At 40.0% G+C, this 23,423-nt stretch overlaps 3 protein-coding genes across 3 annotated transcripts; 1 reads left to right on the top strand and 2 right to left on the bottom strand.

Moving 5' to 3' along the window:
* Positions 1-3,954: 3,954 nt before the first annotated feature.
* Positions 3,955-14,851, top strand: LOC116304821 (tRNA (uracil-5-)-methyltransferase homolog A). The gene is made up of 24 exons (XM_031714611.2): positions 3,955-4,591; positions 5,336-5,427; positions 5,601-5,619; positions 5,709-5,765; positions 5,987-6,059; positions 6,173-6,251; positions 6,631-6,685; positions 6,769-6,840; positions 6,972-6,994; positions 7,190-7,238; positions 7,370-7,430; positions 8,146-8,181; positions 8,317-8,387; positions 8,464-8,525; positions 9,041-9,125; positions 9,293-9,396; positions 9,881-9,932; positions 10,238-10,298; positions 10,740-10,817; positions 11,323-11,366; positions 11,687-11,762; positions 12,223-12,345; positions 13,105-13,201; positions 13,723-14,851. The coding sequence occupies exons 1-24, from the start codon at positions 3,968-3,970 to the stop codon at positions 13,886-13,888; spliced, it is 2,259 nt and encodes a 752-aa protein (XP_031570471.1). The 5' UTR covers positions 3,955-3,967; the 3' UTR covers positions 13,889-14,851.
* A 1,608-nt stretch (positions 14,852-16,459) lies between these two features.
* LOC116304819 (uncharacterized) lies at positions 16,460-17,653 on the bottom strand. Its single transcript, XM_031714608.2, has one exon. It carries the CDS (start codon positions 17,651-17,653, stop codon positions 16,460-16,462), a length of 1,194 nt encoding a protein of 397 aa, XP_031570468.2.
* A 1,205-nt stretch (positions 17,654-18,858) lies between these two features.
* On the bottom strand, positions 18,859-23,090 carry LOC116304822 (homeobox protein ceh-31). The gene is made up of 2 exons (XM_031714612.2): positions 22,412-23,090; positions 18,859-19,651 (listed from the first exon to the last, which is right to left on the bottom strand). Exons 1-2 carry the CDS (start codon positions 22,686-22,688, stop codon positions 19,227-19,229), a joined length of 702 nt encoding a protein of 233 aa, XP_031570472.1. The 5' UTR covers positions 22,689-23,090; the 3' UTR covers positions 18,859-19,226.
* Between the last annotated feature and the right edge of the window lie 333 nt (positions 23,091-23,423).

Here is a 23,423-nt window from a genome sequence, read left to right as displayed (position 1 = left end):
GGGAACTCGAAGGTGGCAGTAAGAGAGCCACGGATCCTAACTGGTCCCTGGAAACGTATGAGATTTCGAAGTCCGTCACCAAGGAAGGGCAACCCGTGTTGTATTACCTAGATGGCCCAAGTCGCGGATTCGTCAAGGAAGAGCTGCTCATAGTTCCCAAAGACTCAGAGTAGTGCTGCTCCACGCGCCCGATTACACTCTAGGCATGTCAGTCTTACGTTGCCTCTACAATGCCCGCGTTTATTATTTATGCGATCCACGGAGAACTGCTGATCGTCATTTGGGTCAAACCTCCATAGTAGAGGTATGTTACACTTGGCACACCTTGCCCCTTTCTTATAGACGTCGTCCACGCATAGGTCGAACGTCATATTTTTTTCTTCGTCGTGCCGCTTGTAGCGAAGGAGTTTCTTAGCAATGTTTTCTTTGGCTACGTCCTCTGGCGTCTTATCGTAGCGCAGTTGCGGCCCCCAGGCTCTTTTTAACTGTTTGGCATATTCTACGCGGCTTACGGCGGTGTAGATAAGGTTGCTCCAACACAGCCGCTGGTCTATGATCCATAAGGTTTCTTTTATGGTGAGCCCTTGCGCGCTGTGGACTGTCATGCAATAACCCAAGCGCCAGTCTGGATGGGAGGTTATTTTTTCCACCTTTTCTATGGGTACCCAGGCTTTATCGTGCGTTACTGCGTTCTGCAGTTGGATGTCGGTACCAGGTACCCAGACGTCTCTTTTTTGCATGCGGGTGTCGTGGGGTTTATAACAAACAGGTACGGGATGCGTAGGGAAGCGCTCTCGGTGTATATTTAGCAAATCCTTTTGTATGCGAGACTGTGCTGCGCGTTTGCTGCTCAGCACCAGATCCTTTGGATGCCATGTGTAAAGGAAGTCCTCGTATTTCTTCGCTCGTACGCGTTTGCGCAGTGTTTTGCATTGGTCGGCGTCACTAAGGCCCCTTAATTCCGCTTTCAGGTTCCTTACTTGATCCTTGCTGCGGTAGTCGGTGTTAATTTCCTCCGCATGGTCTACGAAATCTTTCAGCCATTCGTGGGGCATCTCTCCGGCTATTGGAGGAGGCTGGCAGGGATCTCCGGCGAATATTACTTGACACTTTCCACGGAGGAACTCTACGAACTCCTGCAGGATTTCTAAAGGAACGGTGCAAATCTCATCCCAAAGTATCACTGGTGGTACGTCGTGGATAGCCTCTGGTACCCACTTTTGGCCATTCCAACGAAAGAAGCTGTGGTACGTTTGAGCGTCGTGGCCCATTTCGCAGAGTTCTCTTTCCAAACGGTGCGTTGGCGTTAGCACCTTTACTTTTGGGAATAACTGCAGTACGCGCGTCGTCTTACCGCTGCCTCCCGTACCGTAAAGGTAAGAGAAGCGTTGGTAAGAGATTGGGTCCGCAACCGACGGTAATGGCTCTTCCGTCGGCGTTATGGTGCCCCGGGTGTGTTCTCCATGATATTCCACGCGCGCTCTCCAGGCTTTTATTTCTTCATCTTTGACACGCCATTGACCACTTTCTGCGAGTTCGTCGTCGGTGTAGAATTCCTTCATCTTTTCTAACACTTCGGGCTTTACGTACAAGGAATCCGTAGCTACGCGCGGAACGTCCTCTTTGTCAAACCGCAGTAACATCGCGAGAAGGTTAATGTGCGCATATGCAAGCATGCTGGCACGCAGATGATAATACTACGGTCGATGGTCCTGGTAGTAACACAAAGCATTCCACTTACGTTCTCTCTGCTCGGCTTCTATGAAATAATCCCATTTCTCCACGGACACCATCGTTCCTTGGTCATGTGCGCGCTTTATAAGGAAGCTTAGTTCGCCTTCGTCTGTTATCAAGCGACGCTGCATATGTTTTTCTCCTTCTTTAGCGCCCTGTGTGAATTTACCTATAACAATCCGCGCTGTGGGGTTATGCTCTGGGAGCCATTGTGTAAAGGCGCTATGACAAAGTATGGCTTCATGCGCTGTGTATTCGAGCAGCTTACGCTCTTCAAAGAACTTCAATAAGGGCACCGGTATCCATTCTTTCTCCTGCAGGTGCTTTCCGTACCACGCATAGATTATTGGATGCAGGCCCGACGCTAATTTCCAAGAGGTCAATCGTACAAACCCCGTTGCCGGGGAGCCGTAGTGACCATCTAGAGACACACGGAAGAATTGGGAGTCTGGATGTCCGTAACGGTCGTAATATTCCTTACAATCTCCTAGACCTTTAAAGCTTGCGGGGTAACAATGTTTCATATCCAGTGACACGTATTCGTCTTCATCGTACTCCATGTTCCACAGACCACCGTGACCGTGTTCTACACAGGCTTTGGCTATGTCTCCGAACTCTTTTGGGGTAGGTTTCCATCCATTTCTTTTCTTTGCGGCTAAGAAGTCCAAACTGCGACTGCTAAGCACTTCGTCGGAGAAGTCTTCTCCTAAAGTCTCGCAGGCGCTTTGAATGCGCTGTTGTTCAATTTCGGGTCGATACAAAGTGCCGTCTTGCGTCATAAACTGACTTCCTTCTGAATCCATCAACCAAATGGAATTCTCATGGATTAACTCTGCCAATGGAGAATTCTTATAGACCTTCGTTTCCTTCTTTCTTGGGAACCGCAGTTCGCGCCAGGCGTGCCCATTGTGCTGGTAGATGACTATAGGCGCACCGCGGCCCCCATATTTGTGTGTTCCGGAGTAAATAAAGCCGTGGGTGATATCTTTCACATGGATTCGCCTCTCCAGCGCCGTTTCTAACTTCTTGATGTTGTCTATCGACCCTCCGGTCCTATTAGTATCTTTTTCCCATTTCCTGATGGCTTCTCTTCTCTTTAAAGTCAGTTTACCGCCCCGAGAGGAGTCTTCAAAGAACTCTCTTACTAACTTCCCTACGCAATTACCGGGATGTCGCATCGGTTTCAACTTCTTAACGTCTGGCGTCTTTATCTTGTACGCACCGTAAATGACTACGGTAACAGGGTAAGCAACCTCGTAGAACAGCATGTCTATTCCTACCAATGCTCCCGGGCGTGTGTTTTCGTTTAAGACAAACAGGTCCTTCTTACCAGACGCCCTGATAGGATTGCGCCCCTTTTCTATCATCCACTCGCCGTCTAAATACTTTATGAACGTTAGCTCCAACCGGTAGTTACCTTCGGGTATTAAGTTAATTATTCTTTCAGCCCTTTCTTCTGTCATCGTCTCGTCCGTATCTCCCTCCATAAATGTTGTGAAGGCAAAGTCAGCATCCAGGCGATCCAACACCTGAGTTCGCAGTCGGCGCACAGTTTTGTTACGAATGCTCGTGATGGTGTCCATCTATATGTAAGGAATATCTTAACCCCCGTTTGCGGTACCCAACACAGCAGCAGTAAGGACTTATCGCGCGGCTTATTCCCGCTGCCGGCGCCTTCCTTAAACCGCCTGTAAAACCCGTAAATCTTTGACATTGACCGCGAGTCCCTCTTACTGCTGCTGCATATAACTGAGCTGTTGTCCATCAGGTGGTATGACAACGTCCAGTATGACATCCTCCAGTAGTTTTCCTTCTTCTCAATTCTTTTGCGTAGTTAATCCAAACCAGTACCATTAACTGGAGATATATTCATTTGCGCTCCGATATTGGGAACCATTTCCTGTAGGGCTTGTTCGGAAACTGGAAAAAAAGGGTTGATAAGAATTAATGGCGGATTAATAAAGTTGAATCACGTGTATATCCTCCCAGTCACTTTGTGTAGAGGTGCTGTAGTATATTACAGTGTGTTAGTAAAAAAGGTTAAATAATACTTTATACCATTTGATCAACGTAAAACAAAATTACGAATTGTAAAGAATAACATATAAGGGGCACTTTATTGTACTCTCCACTTCCACTTTTTCATAAATTGGGCTTCCTGTGCTTAGAAACCGGGCTTTTTTCCTAGTTGGGTTTCCTGTGTGCAACGTGCGCGTCTTTTTAGAAATCCAAGATGGCGGATGACACAGAAATGGTGAGCGTTGCTCCTTCAAATTTGGAAACAAACCCTTCCTCTACGATAGAAAAAGAACCAGAAGTCTCCACAAACATATTTGGTTTGGATTTCATACCTTTGGGCGATGGAGAAAGTGCTGGAAACGATGATAATCCGAGTGAAAGTCAAGTTAGAGGTTCAGAATTGCAAGAAAAGTTAATTGAAAGCAAAGCTAATGCATCAAATGTGAACGAAGAAGGAATTAAAAAAGAGCCTGTTACTATGGATACAATTGTGAAAGGAGCTATTTCAGAGGAAGTAGAAGGAATCAACAGTCAGAAGCAAGAACAAGGTGAAAAAGATGTACCAGAGGTTGACATGGAGCAACCAGGGCCCTCGGAAGAGCATGATGATGATGATGATAATGATGGTGATGATGACCATGATGGTGATGATGACGAAGATGGCGATGATTATGATGAGGATGGTGAAGACGATGATGATGAGGAGGAGGATGGGGAAGAATCCAAGCAAAAAGATGAGGAAATTGATCCCTATTCCTACACAAGAAGAGATAATGAGTTCACTTCTGAGATCTTCAAAATAGAAATTGGAAATCTTCCCAGGAAATATGGCTTCAAGGTAAGCTGCACCATATTTGTTCCTACATTAGTTAGCAAACATGAGTTTATTACCGGTCTTCCTTTGATGTCAAACATGTTTAATGGAAGTGGAAGGGTTTATTGAACCACGAAAAATATACAAACTGTTTTCAAACTTCTTTGCATATTTATTAGATCCGTTATTCAACAACTACCAGCATTTTGCTGTTTTCAAAGACCACAGACTCATTTGCACATGCTTAGCCTCATTTTTGAGTCAACTATTCACAAATGCCATTTGTCTGTGGGATTTCAAAACATTGGTAATGTTCAAGCTGCACATTCTTTGCATTATGATTAACTTTTGTAAATGATTTGCTCTTAAATGAGGCTTAGCCTGTGCAGGTGAGTCTTAAGTCATAAAACGTAGTGGTATTTACCGAATGAGAAAAAGGGACTACCGCAAACTGGCCACTAAATACTGGTTGGTTGCTTTATAGAGGTATGAGTTTCTGCATAAAATGAGAGATCAAGGGGTGACTGTTACTTAAAAAGGAATCACATACTGTAGCATCCACTCCAGGGAGGGGGAGGGAGGTGACTAGTCAACCAATTCACTTCACTCCCCTGCATCAGCACTTGAATTAACCATCTGTAGGACTTTGGCAACTAGCTGCTAAATAAAGATGCACCACTTATAGAGGTTCTACTGTCCTTTCCAATTCAAAGTGATTTTGGTCTCAAGATTAAAATGAAAATGAATCTTTTTTACATTAATTTTCAGCAATTCAAGAAGTTGATAACATCAAGGTTAAGCATCAAGCCTGTTAAAATCAAAGCAATCCCAAGAGCAACCCACGCATTTGTGACTTTCAGGTAATTTAATTACAGTACCTCTGTGTTTTATTTCTCTAACTCCCACTTCCCCTAACTGTACATTATTATTGTAAACATCTAAAAAATTCTAGTGTTATTTTAGTGTTTTTTTTATACTTTTTGTTAAATATTTACTTTTTAGAAATTTAATCAAATCATCCTTTTTTTTCCAGAAATGAAGCAGAAAGAATGGTTCGTAGCTATATTTTGATTTAAGTGTTTTTGTTGTGTTTCCATATTTTCCCAGTTTGATAGAGCTTGTCTGTCTTTGAATCTTACAGAAAGCACTGACATCTCTGCGTGGCACAAGATGGAAGGGTAAACGACTGGTTACCAAGGTAGATATTGTAATGTTTTTTTACTTAAACAAGGGACTAATATCTAAAATGTCAGTATAGTTGAAACTTTTTTACACAGTGTATTGAAAAATTACGTTACCATTTCGTTATTTGCACAATGTCTGTTCTTGCAACTTGAACCATTAGGAAGGAACATATTCTTAAGCAGAATAATACGTCTGACAGACTGTAACTGTAGATCAAACAATTTGATTTTTTAGTTGGCCAAAGCTTTACCCGACCCTGTTGCAGCTCAAAGGGCAGAAGGCATGGCCAGGAAGAGATTTATAGAAGGTACGTATAAAACTTATTTTCTGATAATCATAATTGACAAACTACAGTAGCAAATTCATTAATTAAGCTAAACTTAACTATGCTAAATGTTTTGGCATTTTGTTCATCAATAGAGGCAGCACAGTCTAATGAAGATGCTAAAAGGACTAAAGTAGCTAAAACTGAGGAGGAAAAAAAATCTATAATGGAGAGGTATGCATGGCAGTTTGCATATTTGCTATAATTAGGTTGGGTTGGTATGACAGAAGGTTGTTTACAGGGCTTAAAATATCAGCCAGTCAGTTGATTGCCGGTCTTGATGACCAGTCAAATTAGTTTTATCTCAGTCTTACCTCATTTCTGGCTCAATATTACACATTTAAAATGACCAGCAAGGCAAAGATTTGACTAGACAAGAGCTGGCCATTTTCCAATGAATGGCTGTTATTTTAAGCTCTGCTAACAGGGTTAAAGTTACTAATGTCATCCCCATCATCAATGCTTAGTACACCGACACAGCTCAAACTTGTTTATTTGCTAGTTTACTTTTGGAAGAAGTTAATTAATTGTTAACGTTGGTTTTGATACTCAGACTTAATCAGTCAGTGACTCCATTATGGGACCAACCTTACCCAGTTCAGATACAAGTAAGTGCAGTACCATATCTCTTTCCTTCGTTTGGTTTTGGCTTTCTTTAATTTTTAATTGTCATCAATCTTATTCCCTTCAGATAAAGGCTAAGAGCATGGTGGATGTATTGAAGAAGCTGACAAAACAGTTAAAAAACGTCATGGAGTTCAAGGTACTGTAGCTATACGATTATGTATTAAATTTAGATTAGACCATGATATTAAAGGCTAGTATTTATTTGCAATGGGGTCAGAATTGGAATTGAGCGTAAAATAAGCTTTCTGTTCCTTTTTTTTTTTCTAGGGGTCTTGGGTTGAACAGGAAAGGTAAGTTTTGTTTTTGGTTTAAAAAAATGTCTCGGCAAAAAGTGCCAGCACACAAGTATTGAATAAATCCACAATGATCTGCATAAAGGAAGCCCTGCTGTGGTCTGAGTCTGCTCCTTGATTTTAACTCTTCCTAAATTTCATTTAGCCACATGTATTTGAGGTTGACAAGTACATTTTTCGTTTAATTTTTAGCCAATCTAGAGGAGGACTATGCTGTGAGCTTCTTCCTTGCATTGAATCAGTGAGTAGAGAAAAATATTATTAAAATATCATTAGAAAATATGAAAAATGAATGAGTGAGTTACTCTTGGCATGAACTCAAACCTCATCCCATCATCTATGCAGTAACATTGTTTTTGTGCCAATTTTCAGCCTGTAGTTGATGGTTACCGCAATAAATGTGAATTTACCATTGCCGAAGGTCCTGATGGAGGTATGTTGTATCTCCAGGATACTGGATGATGGATACTACTATAATATCCTATTGAACTCCAGGGGGTACTGTAAGGGGATGCTTTACTCTCTCATCAAACTCTAGGGGACATGGAAGGGGAGTTTTGTCTCCAAGATATTGGATGATGGATGCAAATATAGTTTCCTGGTGAACTCAAGGGGGTGAGGGAGGGGATACTTTACTCTCTCATTAAACCCCAGGGGAAATGGAAGGGGAGTTTTGTCTCCAACATATTGGATGATGGATGTAAATATAGTATCCTGGTGAACTCAACAGGGTGAGGGAGGGGATACTTTACTCTCTCATCAAACCCCAGGGGACAGGAGGGGAGTTTTGTCTCCATGATATTGGGTGTTGGATACTTCTGTAGTATCCTGTTGTACTTGTGGGGTTAGGAAAGGAATACTTCAATAGTATCTTTTTAAATCTCAGGGGAAGGAGGGCAGGGAAGTAATGTAGTAGTCTTACCTTACTGTTTTTCATAGTCTTCTATTGAACTTTAATGGAGCTGGGAGTGGGATGGTTTTAGGATTATTTAACTCCAGGGGCTATGGAAGGGATGTATTTGTAGGTTTATATTAAACTCCAGTGTCAGGGTTGTCTTATCATTGTCCATTAAAAATCACCAATGAAACCCTCTCTATATCAAGATGTATATCCAGTGTTAAATATGAATCATTATTTTTTTGTTCAGACAAAACAGTTGGTTTCAGAGTAGGATCATACAGAGGTAAGATATGAATATTACTGTATGTGATGTACGTTAATGAAGTGATATTTGTAACCAAATGCATCCAATATCCACCTCTGTGACATCACATATACAAGATAATGAACTCAACTTTATTCTATCATTATTTCACAGATGGATATAGTGGAGTCGTTGAACCATCAGAGTGTATTCACATATCCGAAATAGCCAAGAAAGTTGCCGCAGTAAGTTTTGACAGTTTATCAGCTTAGGTTACCTGAGGTTTGATGTCTGTTCTTACTCTGGTTGTGATTTCTTTAGCTCTTTCAGGGTTACATCAGAAGATCTTCCCTAGCTGTTTACGATCTTTGCTTCCACACTGGGTATGTTGTTGTCTTAAGATAATTGGTTTCAGTTGCACAAATAACATGGGCAGATCAATGGTTTTTTCATAGGAGGGGTGCACCATGTATGATCGGGACAAACCAATGAGTCAAATAATTTTTTATGAAAAAAAAATCTAGGTGGGGTTGTGCATCCCCTGCAACCCTCCCCTAGATATGCCCTCGAATAATGACTTGGTTGCAATCCAAGCTTTTACTGTCAACAGTTCAAAGTCATATTTTCTTATATAAGCACCTCATCTCCAAGGCTAGTGCCTTCATTAGGATATCAGCTGTAGATTTTCTGGGGAAGGGGGGCAGAAAGGAGGGGCTTCTAATGTCTACTAAATTTTCAAGTCTTGTCACTTCTCCAGTTTTAGTCTTATTCTATATTTTTCAATCTTAGCTCATATGCACTTAACACAAACCATAGATTGACTAATTGACTAGGTGTCAAGTGAACAAATTTGTATACATCCCTTTGATATACAGTATTTAATTATTTGTTATTCTAGTCACTGGCAGACTTTAACAGTCCGTTCAACCCAGTATGGCGAGTCCATGGTTGTCGTCCAGTTTAACCCACAGTCCATGACAAAGGTAAAGATGAAATGAATCAAGTTTATTTTACATTTTTTATTTTACCCTTTTTTAATTTGAGGGAAAGGAGTCAGTTTCCTTCATCTTTTATTTCCACCAACTCCACCTTCCCCATCCTGAGACTTTATGAAAAATAAACTTACTTTTTAAAACTTTTTTTTATCCAGGAAGCAGTGGATAAAGAAGTGAATTCCATTAAAGAGTTCTTTACCGAAGGAGAAGGCAAAGATTGCAACCTGACGTCTCTGTATGCTCAAGTTAATCACACAAGGTGTGTGCGTGCATGATAAACACTCAGTCTACTTGACTGTAATCTTATCCCATTTCAGACCATTTGTCAATAACTTGACAAAAAAAATTAATTGACGCCATCACTTTATCAATGTGTTTTCTAATATTATACTGGTAAAGAAATAAATGATACTCAAGGGGATGACATGTCAACAGGAATGGGAAAATAGTGGATCAGGTCTAAGATGTTTTGTTTAAGTTTCCTCCACATCAGTGTATCTTCTCAAACTTTGAACTTTTAAACTTTTGCAAACAAAAAATTAAACTTACAGTACTGTTGAGGAATGACATGAAATTGTAAAGCAGTTGACTCATATAGTTTTCTATAGTTTTCTAAATAAAACACCAAAATTATTACAAGGTTGACTATGGTATTTCAATCTGTTGATTATGGTATTCACTCTTAGTTAATAAAAAAAGTGTGGCAAACATTCTAATATTGTCATTTCAATTATTTTTTTCAGAGCTGTTGGAGGAAATGCTGAGGCACCCCTTACTTTACTTTTTGGTGAACCGGTAAGAACTCTTTATAGTAATGCAGGGGCGGATCCCAGGGTGGTGAAGTAGGTGACTAGTCACCCCCCTTTTTCCTCACATTTCTCAGTATATTGTTAGAAACAGTCACCCCCCTTTTCCTCAAATTCCTGGTAAAACCTTTGTAATAGTCACCCCCTTCTAAAATTCCTGGATCCACCCCTGTAATGGCTGTAAATTAGCCAAGAGAAGGGGAGAGTCTTGTTTTTTTGGTGGCTCAGTAAAGAAAGATGGACTGTGCAAAGATAAGTTCTGCTCAATTTGTCTTTTGTTTTGTACTTTTTCAGTGTATTTATGAAATGCTGTGTGATGTGAAATTCAGAATCTCTCCCAATGCATTCTTTCAAGGTGAGATACGGATATTAAACTCAACTTAATTCAGTTATTAAACTTAAAGAATGATAATGAAAGACATAATGGTACCCCAAAGGGGACCAGAATGCACCTTTTTTGTTGTCTGTGGCTACATCCTCATATTGATATTTTGGGTTGCTGGGGTGGGGTAAGATGAGGTTAATTTATTCATGGCTTGTGCACTGCTTTCTCACCTCTGTTGACATAGTTCAATTCTCTGACCTGTCATCATATGTAAATGTTGTTTTTTGTGGGTTTTGTCCTGTGCTTCAAGGTATTTACTTGGTTTCAGTGATTTATCCTCAATCCACAACATTTCCACTCTTCTGGTCTTTGGTCTATATCATGTTTTTTCCCCACGTGACACAATGAAGCACTCAATCTGACTCACCTTGTATATGAGTAATTCATAGCTTTGATTACCTTTCTTTAAAGTTAACACCAAGGCAGCTGAAATGATGTTCTATAAAATCAAAGAATGGATGGGTGACTGTGAAAATGCTACCTTATTAGGTAAGCCCTTTCTTCAATGTTAATCAGAACATTAAAAGACGAGGAAAAAACTGGGTCATGTTGACATTACAGTGCATTGTGACAATAAACACCATCTTGGAAATATGTCCCCTAAAATAGTTCTATAATGCACCGTATGGCAACTCAACCCAGTTTTTTTCTCAACCTCGGAAAGATGATGATTATGATTATGATATTTATATAGCGCTCTTTTCCATATGGATATGTTCAAAGGCGCTTTACAATGATTTATGAATGAGAGATGGTTAGTATGAAGTGGAGGCACTGAGGGTGTTCACTGCCAGGGTTTCGTTACGTCCTCAGTGGTTCTTTTACGTCCCTCCGATGTTGGTTAGTAATGATGAGTGTGGAGAGACGGGACCACTATTTAAGGTGGTCATCCGAGCTATTATATGTGTTGTATCACATTTGTATGACTAGATAGCATGGTCCTTTGTCACACCCCTGCCGATAGGTTAACGCTTAATGTTCTTTATATTTATAGATGTCTGCTGTGGCACAGGGTCTATCGGTTTAAGTCTTGCAAAGGTGAGTTATGCAAAGAATGACAATAACCTGACAACCAACCCATCAACCGACTAATTGAACCTCCTAGTGACTGAATAAATAACTAAATCATTGACTGACTGATTGAACGACCTGGGTCAATTGGTTTAAGTCTCGCAAGGGTGAGTTATTGAATGACTGACAATCAACTGACCAACAAACCCTTAACCAACTGATTGAACGACCATATCACTGACACCAAACCAACTGACCAAATCATCCAATAGCTGACCACTCAAATGATGAACCTAACTAGACATACTTCTTCATAGAATGATCATTGATTATGTTTCTTTTAACAGCACGTGGCGAGGGTCATTGGTGTTGAAATCATCGCGAATGCTGTAGAAGACGCAAGACAGAACGCCGAGTTAAACGGTAAGTACCTGTGGTGCTGTAAAACCACAGGTAGCCCATGCTCACCGAATTGAGATATCGTACACAACAAGTTTCATGAACCATTTGCAGCGTTGCTGTAATGACATGATGTTGTCAGCAAATGAAATACGATTCTTAATACCACGTACGGCTGGCCAGAATAGATCCTCACAATTTGGGCATAATGTTTTCCCATTTCAAACCACTTGTAATTCCCTATTGTATCGTTTTTTTGTTTAACGGTTACACATGGTGTGGATAGCAATTAAACAAGGAATCTTATTCTCAAGGGAAAGGCACGTGGTCAAAAATGGGAAAACGCCCAAGTTGAACAGGTCTTTTGAATAGGTCTTTTTGAGTAGCCTTTATTCCTTTATTCAAAGTATTCATACAGGAAGGGCTGCTACGTACTTCACTATGCGTCTGAACCTTGATTTGATTTGTTTTTAACTTCGTGTAGGAATCACAAACGCCAGGTTTGTTTGTGGAAAAGCAGAGGATGTGATCGTCGATCAAGTGTTCAGAAAACTGCCTCGAAAGCTTCCGGTTATCGGCATCGTGGACCCTCCTCGCGCGGGATTACGTACGTATCAGTAATACTAATACTAACACTAGCAGTAAGGAAGCACCTAGGTACCCCTTCCTCCCTTTCTACTTAGAACTACTCTGGGATAAACCGTAACTTTAATCCCACCATTACTACGCACTACTAAAGGTGCCGACACACGGTGCAACGTTGCACGCAACATTGTACGCAACAAATTTGAATCAGGGTGACACACATAGCAACAAAATCACGCAGCATCGCTTGTGTCAGTCTGCTATGCTAAAACATTTGGTCAGCGGTTGTGAATTTGGTGCAAGCTGATTGGCTGGAATTTTTTAAATGTTGCAGCCATGTTCACACGATGACATTTGTTGCGCGCAATGTTGCAAGAGTAGAACGCGATTCAACTTTAAATTTGTTGCATTCAACGTTGCGTGCAACAAGTTTCAGGGGTAGACACACGCTGCAACAGTCCTGTTGCGTGCAACTGGTACGCGTTTCTCCCTTGCCATATATATCTCTCTCATCCTCTCTCTTTCACCCTATCCCCCTTTTACCCATCAACCTACCCTCCTAACGTAAGAATCTATTCAATTACACACTTACTCCACCAATACATTCAATGCCGCCGTGCAGTCGTGATTTTCTTATCCTTGATCTCTGACGGTCTTACAACCATTCCCCAGTGTTTTGTTTCTGGTTTTTCACCGGAAAATGACTGTAGAGTATTACTAGATGTATGTAGAATCATATATAAGTGCTACTGTTTAACGTGTTTTGTTCGATGTCCATCAGATTCCACCGTAATTCAAGCCATAAGGAAATGCCAGAAGATGGATAAACTGATCTACGTCTCATGCAACCCAAATTCTGCCTTTTCAAACTTATTAGAGTAAGTTAGCTTACATGTCATGTGGGAATCCACAAGACATGACCAAATAACGGCTGCCTATGTCAGTAATATGTCAGAGTGCAATATAAGCTGTGTTCCATTAATACGATATGCGATAATTGAGGTATCCCATAATGCAATATGCGATTGGTCAAAATGAAATATCCAATAGAGGTTTTGCACCATCACATGACGGCAGCCATGTTGGATGGCACAAACAATGCAATCTTTTCACATGAGAAAGAATTCAATTCCCAAGAGCAAAGGGATTTTATTATTCTGCCATCTAGCCACAGACAGTCTAAGTTGTATCATGGGCGCTGGCTTGTGATGGTGCAAAGCCTCTATAATACAATATGCAATATCAAAAAATGAAATATCCAAGAATGCAATAAGCGACTTTTCAAAATGATATATCCCATAATGCAATATAAGCTAGGCTTACGTAGTCTACTGCTAGTTCCCACAATCCAGTGTGAGTTTCCATCATCGAGTATGATATATTTCTATATTTCTTTCAGTCTGTGCCGTCCAACATCCAAGAGAATCCGTTCCTGGCCATTCCGTCTGGTAAAGGCTATCCCAGTGGATCTGTTCCCGCACACCAAACACTGTGAGCTGGTGATGTTCTTCCAGCGCGATTCAACGCCAGTAGATGCTGCCAAGTACTACAAGTTCTTTTACTAAACAATGCACTGGGGTAAACCCTTACAGCCGTGCAAAAATACCCCCTTATCTTCCCATGCTCTCAATTGGCTTCCGAATTCAAGGACTGCGATTGGCTGATGTGCATATTCGTGGTTTTTGATTGGCTCAAAGGGGAACCCATTTAAGATTCAGATTAAGTTACGCTTCTCTCTCTTGTGTAAAGTAACTGCTTTAAATTCTGATCAAAATCTCGTAGATTAGTTAAAGAATTTAGATACCAAAAAGCACAAGCTCTAATTTTAAGCTATTCGTACGTATGTCTCAATCTTCGAAGATAAATTATCCACAATAATGTCAACAAAAAATTTTTTTTCCAGGTACATGCTAACATAAACCAAAGGCGCTGTTAGAAGGTGGTTGTGTTGGCTGAATCTGGTCTAGAAAAGGCGGTGGGAACGAGTTCTTTCCTTATTTCGTACTGCGCGTGCTCGACGAAATTATTATTTTCGTCTAGCATGCGCAGTAAGATAAGGGCTCTCGGTACAAGATTGACTTCTTCCTCAAGACAAACGCATAACGACGGTTTTCGTTCTTGCACCTGGCCCTCTTTACTTTATGGTGGGATAACCGTGGTGCTGAGAAAGAGTCTTGTTTTGTGTCCCCAGGGTACCCAAGAGCAGGCCCAAGGACTATGGATACCCTACTTTGTTGTTATGTAAAGAGAAACCTTAATAACAACAGCAAGCACTGAGGTTATTCTACCATCATGTAACGAGGACCTACTGTATAAACTTGAAGCACAACCAGTGCTAAGTTGACTCTCTTCCCTACCCCTACCCCCTTGGGAGGGAAGAGTAACCAAAGGCTGTACATAATGGTTAGTTAAACTTAGGCTTTAATTATTGTAATGAACTCTCATCGCGTAAAATAAGTTTCAGATACTGTAGCATCTGGATGTTCTTTTTACCTTCAATTTTTAAATGAAAATTGACAAAAACAGTTGTTTTGAGCCTGAATTATTTAATCCCCTTTTGTAGCTCCTGCTTTCTGGGAAGGATTAGCTACTACGTCATCGTATATGTAAATAAGTAAGTAGACATTTTCGGATAATACTCGGGGCCAATCAAATCGTTTCATGATCCTTCGTCTGGTTGTCGCCTTTTTATTGATCGAAACGTGCAAGCTACGGATAATACTCGGACCCAATCAAATCGTTTTATGATCCTTCGTCCGGTTATCAACTTGTTATAAATCAAAACGTTCAAACTTCGTTTTTTCGTCCTTCCATGTAACGAAGGTTCACCTTGATGCTTTATTACAAAGTATTTTTTACGAAGAGCTTCGTTGAGCTGTTTTCGTTAGGTTCGTAGGAAATAACGATGGTGGCGTAGTTGTAGCAGGGGTGGCAAAAGGGGTGACTAGTCACCCCTTTTTGATCAAATTTCTCAGTATATCGCAAGTAACAGTCACGCCCCTTTTTCTCGAGTTCCTGGTAAAACCTTTGTAATAGTAACCCCCCTTCTAAACTTCCTGGATCCGCTCCTGTATAGTGCACTCGCCTCTCACTTCTGGGGTCTCGAGTTATATTACTAGACTCGGGATTCCATGTGAATAGAGTTTGATGTTATCTAACTTGTTTCCAGGGTTTTTATCCGATTTTCCTCCCTCCTCAAAACCTAACATGCTAAATTTAAACTCTTTCTGTTCAGAGTCCGAGAACATTTGTTGCGCATAAGAAACCATGTCTTCCCGTCTATTGTTTTATCGTCCTTTCGGTCTGTTTATCGAGATTCAGAAATTTTTAGCTCTGTAAATCGAAATTTACACACCACGCGTTATATCCTTTCGCCCACTTTTTCTTACTCGAAAATCGAAAAATATTCAAAATTACTCAAAACTAAAATTATAACCTTCCAAGATAAATTTAATGCGAACAAAAAAACTCGTCAAATGACTAAAGTCTGAGTTCTTTAATTTTATTTCTATATTTGTAGCAAGGCTGACACTTATTCATCTGATTTATCCTCGCCTAAGAACCGTTAACAGTTCCTTATAATGCTTCGCGGTTCATGTTGCTTAGTCACAAGATCACAATGTATTCGTACCTGCACGTATAACTGAGCAAAGTGCTTTTCTTTATGCTACAGGGAAGTTCAATAATATATTTTCATTTCTAGAGAAACTACGCACGTAAGGCGCTGTGAAATGCGTCGATTTCTTGTTCAGCTTGTCTTTGTTACCTATTACAAGAAGCTGTCCCACCTGCACATCAATTCCGTGTTGCGACTCGTCTCGCAAGGAAAATTATTTAGGGATTGCAAGATTCCCCTACGTAGGTCCACTTCGAATATCAATCACTATGGCAAGCGAAGATGATTTTGGTTATTTGTCATGTAACACCACGACCCGAACAATGGAGAAACTCGAGTATTTCCTGGTAACTCTAAAGTTTTCAGATACGGAAGACACTTCTTGATTTGGCAAAGCTCTTTGTTTCCAAAAGAATTGCAGTTCTTAATGCTCAAGCGAAGAAGCCTTTGGCATTTTTGCGCAATCTCCAGCACACCAACCGCAGTGCAACGACGACAGTACTAGTCCCCAAGACTCAAATCATTTATGTCTCAAAGATTCACCTATTGCGAATAAGCTGTCGTCGTTGACTTCTTCACAGAAGACGTGTAGGGATTTGAGTTTTTTACAGCTACGCGCAACATTTGCTACGCATGTACCTTTGATATACTTCGGGTGAAAACTGTACTCGCCAAACGAAAAGTCGCGTAGTTGAGGGCAGTGTTCAACCAACTTTTCTATCCCAACATCGGTTATTTTTGTGTCAAATATTTGAAGTTTACGAATGTTTGAGAACTTCAAGCCCTCGCCAAGATGGGTTTGGAAAAGCATATCTGTTACTGTGTAGAGTCTCTCAAGGCAAAGAAATTCAAGCTGCGCGCATTTTTTTAGTATTTCTTTCAAGCCATTGTCGGATATCTGTTGGCACTCGCGAAGTTTAAGCCCCCGAAGGGAAGGACAGCCATTTGCCAAGGCCACCAGTGACACGTCAGTAATGAAGCAACACCAGATAAAGCTTAAACGCTCAATTCCCGGGAATTTAAGTGCCATCCTAGTGACAAGTGTATCGTCAACTGTTGGTTCATTGGCGCTGTAAGGAACGACGTCATGAATTGAGAGCTGTGTAATTCTCGAACTATACTCGCAGACTGAAGCTAACATTCTATGGGTGTTGCCATGGCTGCCAAGCTTTGCATTTTTTATTCTCGGGCAACTGCGCACGATTTCTTCAAAGCCCTCGCTAGAAACCCTAGTCAGGAAGACGTCGATTTTTTCTAGTTTAGAGCAATTGTGCGCTATTTCCAGGATCCCATCATCACTGACTTTTGAACAGGCTCTGACGCCAAACTTCCTCAGGTTAAAACGAGCACGCGCTACTTGTTTAACTTCATTATCGGTGATCCAATCCGTGCTGTTCAAATCAAGACCCTGTAGCGTTCTACCGAAGTCGTTTATCCATCTTTTCAGTATCTCCTTATTGGCGTAACTTGAAAGACAAAATTCCTCATTCATATTGATACTTTTCCAGATACTAAAATCATAAAGTAGTTGGAACCACGTTTTTGACACTCGCCTTAGGTATAGTCGCTGTCTGATGCGAAGAAAAGAGAATATCTTGAGAATGAGAAAATCCGGTAGATCGTGTAGCAGGGTAACCATTCCTGATTCTTCGTCACTAAGGATTTGAAGCACGCCTTTTTTTCCTTCCAGAAAAGATTCTAACTGAGATATCATGACGTCATACTGTAATTACGCGAATTAGTTACGTCATAATGCGTTCATTAAAATGAGCTAGCTAGGAGATCAAATCTGGCTCGGTTACCAAGTTACTAGTCTTTTGGTTAACATGCAATCCCATAATCCTATGCATCACAATTTAGTTACCAGTGTTGCTTCTCACTTCTTCAAGATAATACATGAAATTTAAAATCTTATGTGATGAATGAGATTGTGTTCGGAGCATGCGCATCCCTTATATATCACGGGCTCACTCAAAACTCCATTTCAAACATACAAACAATTGTTTATTTGATATTATGTTTCTAAGTATAATATTTACATACAAGCTGGATGTTACTTTTATGCTAGTAAAATTACAATGCTTTTACAAGATGATAACAGCTCTTAGATTCACTACACCATTACTATACTAGTTCATGTTTTAGATTATTTTCTATATAGCAGTATAGTGATTTGTTAGTTCGAGAATTTATGATAATACGACTTTGACTTCAACTTCACTGTACTCTTCAAGAACTAGTGAGAACGCAAAGCTCGACGATACACGACCGGTTGAATCTCAGGTTCCAACTTTTTCAGCAGAATCTTCGGCTAGATATAGGATATATAGAATTTGACTGTGCTATTAAACTTTCTATTCAGTACGCACGATTATGCATGTAGGAATCATTTCGTTATCGCTTTTTTACACAACAAAATGTAACTCCGAAATTAATGAAATCACTCTTAAAAAATCAGAATATACGATATATTTACAGACAGATGATATGGGTGGAAAACTTTCGTTGGACGAAACTTCATTACTGGTGAAGAAACGTGCATGGTCGTAGCAGCTGAATGGTCGATAGTAGAGAAGCCATTTGAATGTCGAGAGATTGTAAGCTTACTCCCGATAACTGCATTTCCTTAGAGTAGTTTTCGTATGACTGTGAAAACCTCGATCACGGCACGAACACGTTGCTCTCCATTCAATCAAATACCCGGAACATGACATAAACGCGGCGCGGACACGAATCACAATGCGAGGGAAAGAAATGTGCCAATTAAAATTTTAGGAAGCATCGCACGGTCACGGCACGGCACGCTTATGGCACTAAGCTTTTCACAGTCATACGAAAACTGCTCTATTTGTGCAAGTATCCACATAACTCGTAGCATCACGTGTTACATCAGCTTCTATATATAAAACTCTCAAAAGGTTTTCTGGTAGCTTAGATTACTTTTTACAGAATACCTAGTACAATCGTGTCTAAGACATTCAATCTATAATCATGTACAATGTGGGCCAGGTTTATAAAACTCCCACTATATTCAAAACTGGCCGATTAAAACCTTTCAAACTTTTTTGTTCTACAGTTCTTTTCACTCCATTTTACGGTGACACTTTTTCGGGGGAAATATCACCCCTCGATTAACTGTACATGAACGCCATTACTGTCCTGAAGCAGAATTTGGCGGGAAAACGCGACGCGTGTGGTTTTTCTTAAAGCGAAGAAAAGAGATAATAAGCTGGTCTTTTAGAAAAATATCTCTAAATTTCCACTGAAAATGTTCTCTCTTTATATCTCTATTGTAGGTCTTCGGCGATAGACTGTTCTTCGTCTTCGTCGTCTTCTAGTTTGTCTTCCGTCGATTGATCTTCATTTAACGACTTTTTCAGTCCGTCGTCTTCTCTACTGGTGTCTTTGTCATTCTTTCCTTCAGCTTCTTCTTCCTCTCCCTTTTTTCTGTTCGTCTCCTTTTTCCATTTCATTCGACGGTTTTGAAACCATGTCTTCACTTGGGTCTCATTCAGGCCTAGAGTCTGTGCCAGCTTTGCTCGACTCGAGGTGTCCAGATACTTCTGTTCGGAAAACGTTTTCTCGAGAACTCTCAGTTGAAGGTCGGTGAAGACTGTTCTTGATTTGCGGCAACGTCGGCCACTTGGTGTGCGAATGGTTGGCTTTAACCTGAAGTAAACTGGCAGAGAGCTCAGTACTTCGGGACTTGGGTCTGAAGAGGAACGAAAAATCTGTGTCATTACGAGATAATTGAAAACCAAAGCAATGACTAGTGATGAGACAAAAAAAGACACTTCCTGACATGAGCGACACATTAAATGAAAATTACAAACAAAATTTAGTTCAAACTTGGAAAAAATAATATAACTTTTTCTTTGAATAGGATTAGATTTGCAGTGCTACACTACTCTCGTGCGTGTCTGTAACTAGTTCGTTGTGCATTGTTTCGGCTTTTGCTTTTGTTGCTTGTAAATCCCTGTGTCTGCTCTTGTCAATGTTCGTGTCAAAACTAATGGACCTATATGACTCAAAGACCACTGGAGATCCAAGACTATGCAAAATATTTTAATCCCCTATATGTTTATGACTAGAGAAACGGTGAAAACGTTTTCTGTCCCTGTGTTAAAATTTGTAGCAAAAGTCATGAGACAGTGTGTCGAAGGACGAGATTTTTATCTGAGAAATTTTTTAAAAACTTTTCAATGTTTGCTCAAGTTTGATGAGTATTTGATCTGAAGGAAGAACGGAGAACAAAACTGGCGTTTTTCTTTTGAAGAATGTCTACGATTCCTTGAGCGATTTCAATTAAAAACACCGTCAATACCATATCCGTGAATGGTATTTTATGCGAAAAGCAATCGCAATTATTTTCATGACACTTTATTAACGATTTCACATATTGATGGGAGGTAATCAAGTGTACTTGAACACCAATTTCTATGTTTGGCCTAATGCGGTAATATCCGAAAAGACGGGAAATGCTTTACAGTTCAGTGGCTGTTTGAGCGAAGATTTCCTCTAGTGAAATGGCTTTAGATTTCCGTAATTTTGGCTGTGTCCACAGTTCAATGGCCAGTGTTGAATGTAAAAGCTCTTTGAAGTTCATCTGTAATGTCATTCTAAGTCAACAAACGCCATGTACCAGGTGCTAGGAATCCAACAAAACAACGCAAAATAGAGAACATTTTGATCATTTTACTTTCCTTTTAGCACGAAAAGCACTACTTAGAATAAAGTTATAACTTTGACTAGAAAACCAGGTTCTTTTGAACTCAAGCTTCCAGAAACGAGCCATCTTCGCACCACTTTCGAACCAGCTTCTTGATGGATCAAAAGTTTACAGAGCTTATTCTTAAAGAAACTCAAAGTGCGAGTGTTTGAAGTGTAAATTTCCATGCTTGTCTTTGTAATGAACTAAAATTCTTCCTAATGGGTTTTTATTTGCTGTATGCTGGTCATAGATGCTGTCTTTCCGCTTAAAGAACCACGAATCCGCATAAGCGTAATGGCCGTTGACTAAACTTTCATCTCTTTAGGGATAATTTTCTTTGGAATGGTATTAAAAGTTAACTCGTTTACTTACAAGAAGAACTAAGCGATAAGGATTTTATTACTTTTGATTTGGCTAGATAATAGCCATTTTACCGGAAGAATATTTAAGCAAGAAACAACAAATTGTTCTTTGTAAAGTAAGTAATAAGGATTAGGAATATTATAGTTTATCGGCTTCCAAATCACACGAACAAACATAGAAACATTCCGCTTTGTACAAAAATCTTCGCCGTATATTTAAAAGCGGGGATTAAATGTTTACTAAGATGAACAGTTTTGTATACTAGTTTTCGCACCTTTTTAAGAAGTACATATTTTCTTAGCTCATAAGCTGAATTTAACAATTTAACAACTTTTTTTCAAAAGTGTTCGTTTGAGATCTTTCCCACATTTCTCGACGATTATCGAAAAAAAATTGAATTTACGAGTAGAAAAATGAAAATGAAACTTTAGATTTTAGCTGATTTTTGATCAGTTTTTGTTCCAGGTAAAACTAGTCCTCTTTGAAATCTGATTTTAAATACTGCGCATATAAAATCGTTGTTTCATTCGTTGGAAAAAATGATTGCAATTAAAAACAGTGATCGAACGGAAACAACTTGCGGAGTGTCCTACCTTATCAGATAAAATTTTCGTAATTTCGCACCGAAATGTGTAATCGGTGTTTTTTAATATTCCAAACTTCACCTTTGCCAACCCGTTAAACTAGAAAATCTGCCTTCTGATTAAGATAAGAGAAGAGGGAATTTTTAAACAAATTTAATGACGAAAATCTGCCCCGTTGATATCGAAATCGTGGTATCTTTATCTTATTAAGGGTTCCTATTTCTTAGGTCGCTCATTTTGACTTTCAGCCAGATGTGCTTTGAACGATTTAGGGGCGCAAATTGCTACTATTATCAGGCTAGAATCACTAAAATTGCATCGTATGCGACGTCCCTTTGGTTTAATACATCAATATTTTTTTGCCGCATAAGATCTCTGAAGGTTTGGAAGAATTCCACTACAGTTACTTTCTGACGAAAGTTTTCTTGCGCTATTACTTTCACGGCTCTTCAAGAGCACTGTGAACAACCAGTGATTTTTCTCATTCTAGCTCGTCTTATTTCACTCATTTTCAAACGAGTAGCAATATTTCTTCGTGCAAACTTTCTGTGCAGCATGAAAATTTGAAGAAGGCTTGACAAAGACAGAAAGTTGAAATAAGAAGGAAGTTCTACATACAGGTAATCAACAGATAGAATTCCAAAATCATAAGGTTAATTCCTAATTTTTAAGCATTATAAGTCTTAATCATGTATTGATGGGCTGTTTTTAGGACTAAAACGATTTCTATGGACAATTTGATAAACTTAGAATCAGCTCATGAAGTGGAGTTTAGTCGAGTCTGGTAGCGCAGTTATGGACAAGAACTACAAACCTTGGTAGACAGATTCCTCTCGTTGCCTTTGAGATAAGAGAGATGGTATTCCATACGGTCTGAAGTGACTGCTTGAAGATGTGGGTAGCCCGTGTTGTTCAGTACAAGATCGAGACTGTCTTGGTATAATACCGTAGGCAGATTCCCTACTCGGCACAAGTAGATCATCTATCAGAAATGAAGGTCTGGTTGGTGTGCTCCTCGGTCCGAGAGGTACTTGTGACATGTACGGTGACTGTTGGTAAAGCAACATGGAATCTTGCGTTGGGAAAAACATCTTTGGATCGATATTGTAGTCCAGCTTCACTTGAGCTCCTTCTCTAATGCTCGAGGATCGGTTTGCTGTTGGTCTTCAGGCTGCGAGTACAGATGTGAATCTAGCGGTCCCGTTAAGGCGGTACTGATGTGTAACTAGGCGTTTTTTGATCTCAACTTCCTTATATTACAGTCCTTTGTCCTGTTGTCCCTAGACGTGGTCATTTAATGTGATTGACAGGTTGAAGGCAGTCGTATTTGACTTTGTACTGTTGGCTTATTAATTTAATCCTAACAAAGAGTAAACTTCTACAGAATCCAGCCTCACAAACAAGGCACTCCCAGCTCAAACCAGTAGGAACCAAAAAAATTTCTCCATACAGCTCTTTCACGACGAAGCGGAGGCTCGAGCGTCTTCGTGTTGAGCTTAAGGAACATTCAAGTGGTATTCTATACTAATTTACTTTCATTTACTAGATATCCTCTACAAAAAGATGACAGGTCGTAATGATTATCTTAGGAATAATCCGAGGCGGAATTCAATTGAGATTTAATAACAAGAGAAAACAAAGGAGTCAATAAAAATCTCATTCTTCGGAGTTCATTGAATATGTATTGGGAAAAGACTCGTAAAACTGACAACGGGAGTAACTTAATCAATCCGGATAAATACCTCAAGCTATTAGGCCTTGTTTGGGGCATTATACAGTTCAAGCAAATTGTAATCCGTAACAAACTACTTTAATCCCCAAGTCAT

The sequence above is a fragment of the Actinia tenebrosa genome, unplaced genomic scaffold (genome assembly GCF_029948245.1).
Source record: "Actinia tenebrosa isolate PJP-AT-01 unplaced genomic scaffold, QUT_ActTen_1.0 PGA_scaffold1__47_contigs__length_23844297, whole genome shotgun sequence".
Classification (NCBI taxonomy): Eukaryota; Metazoa; Cnidaria; class Anthozoa; order Actiniaria; family Actiniidae; genus Actinia; species Actinia tenebrosa.
This window is presented reverse-complemented; position numbering and strand designations above follow the sequence as displayed.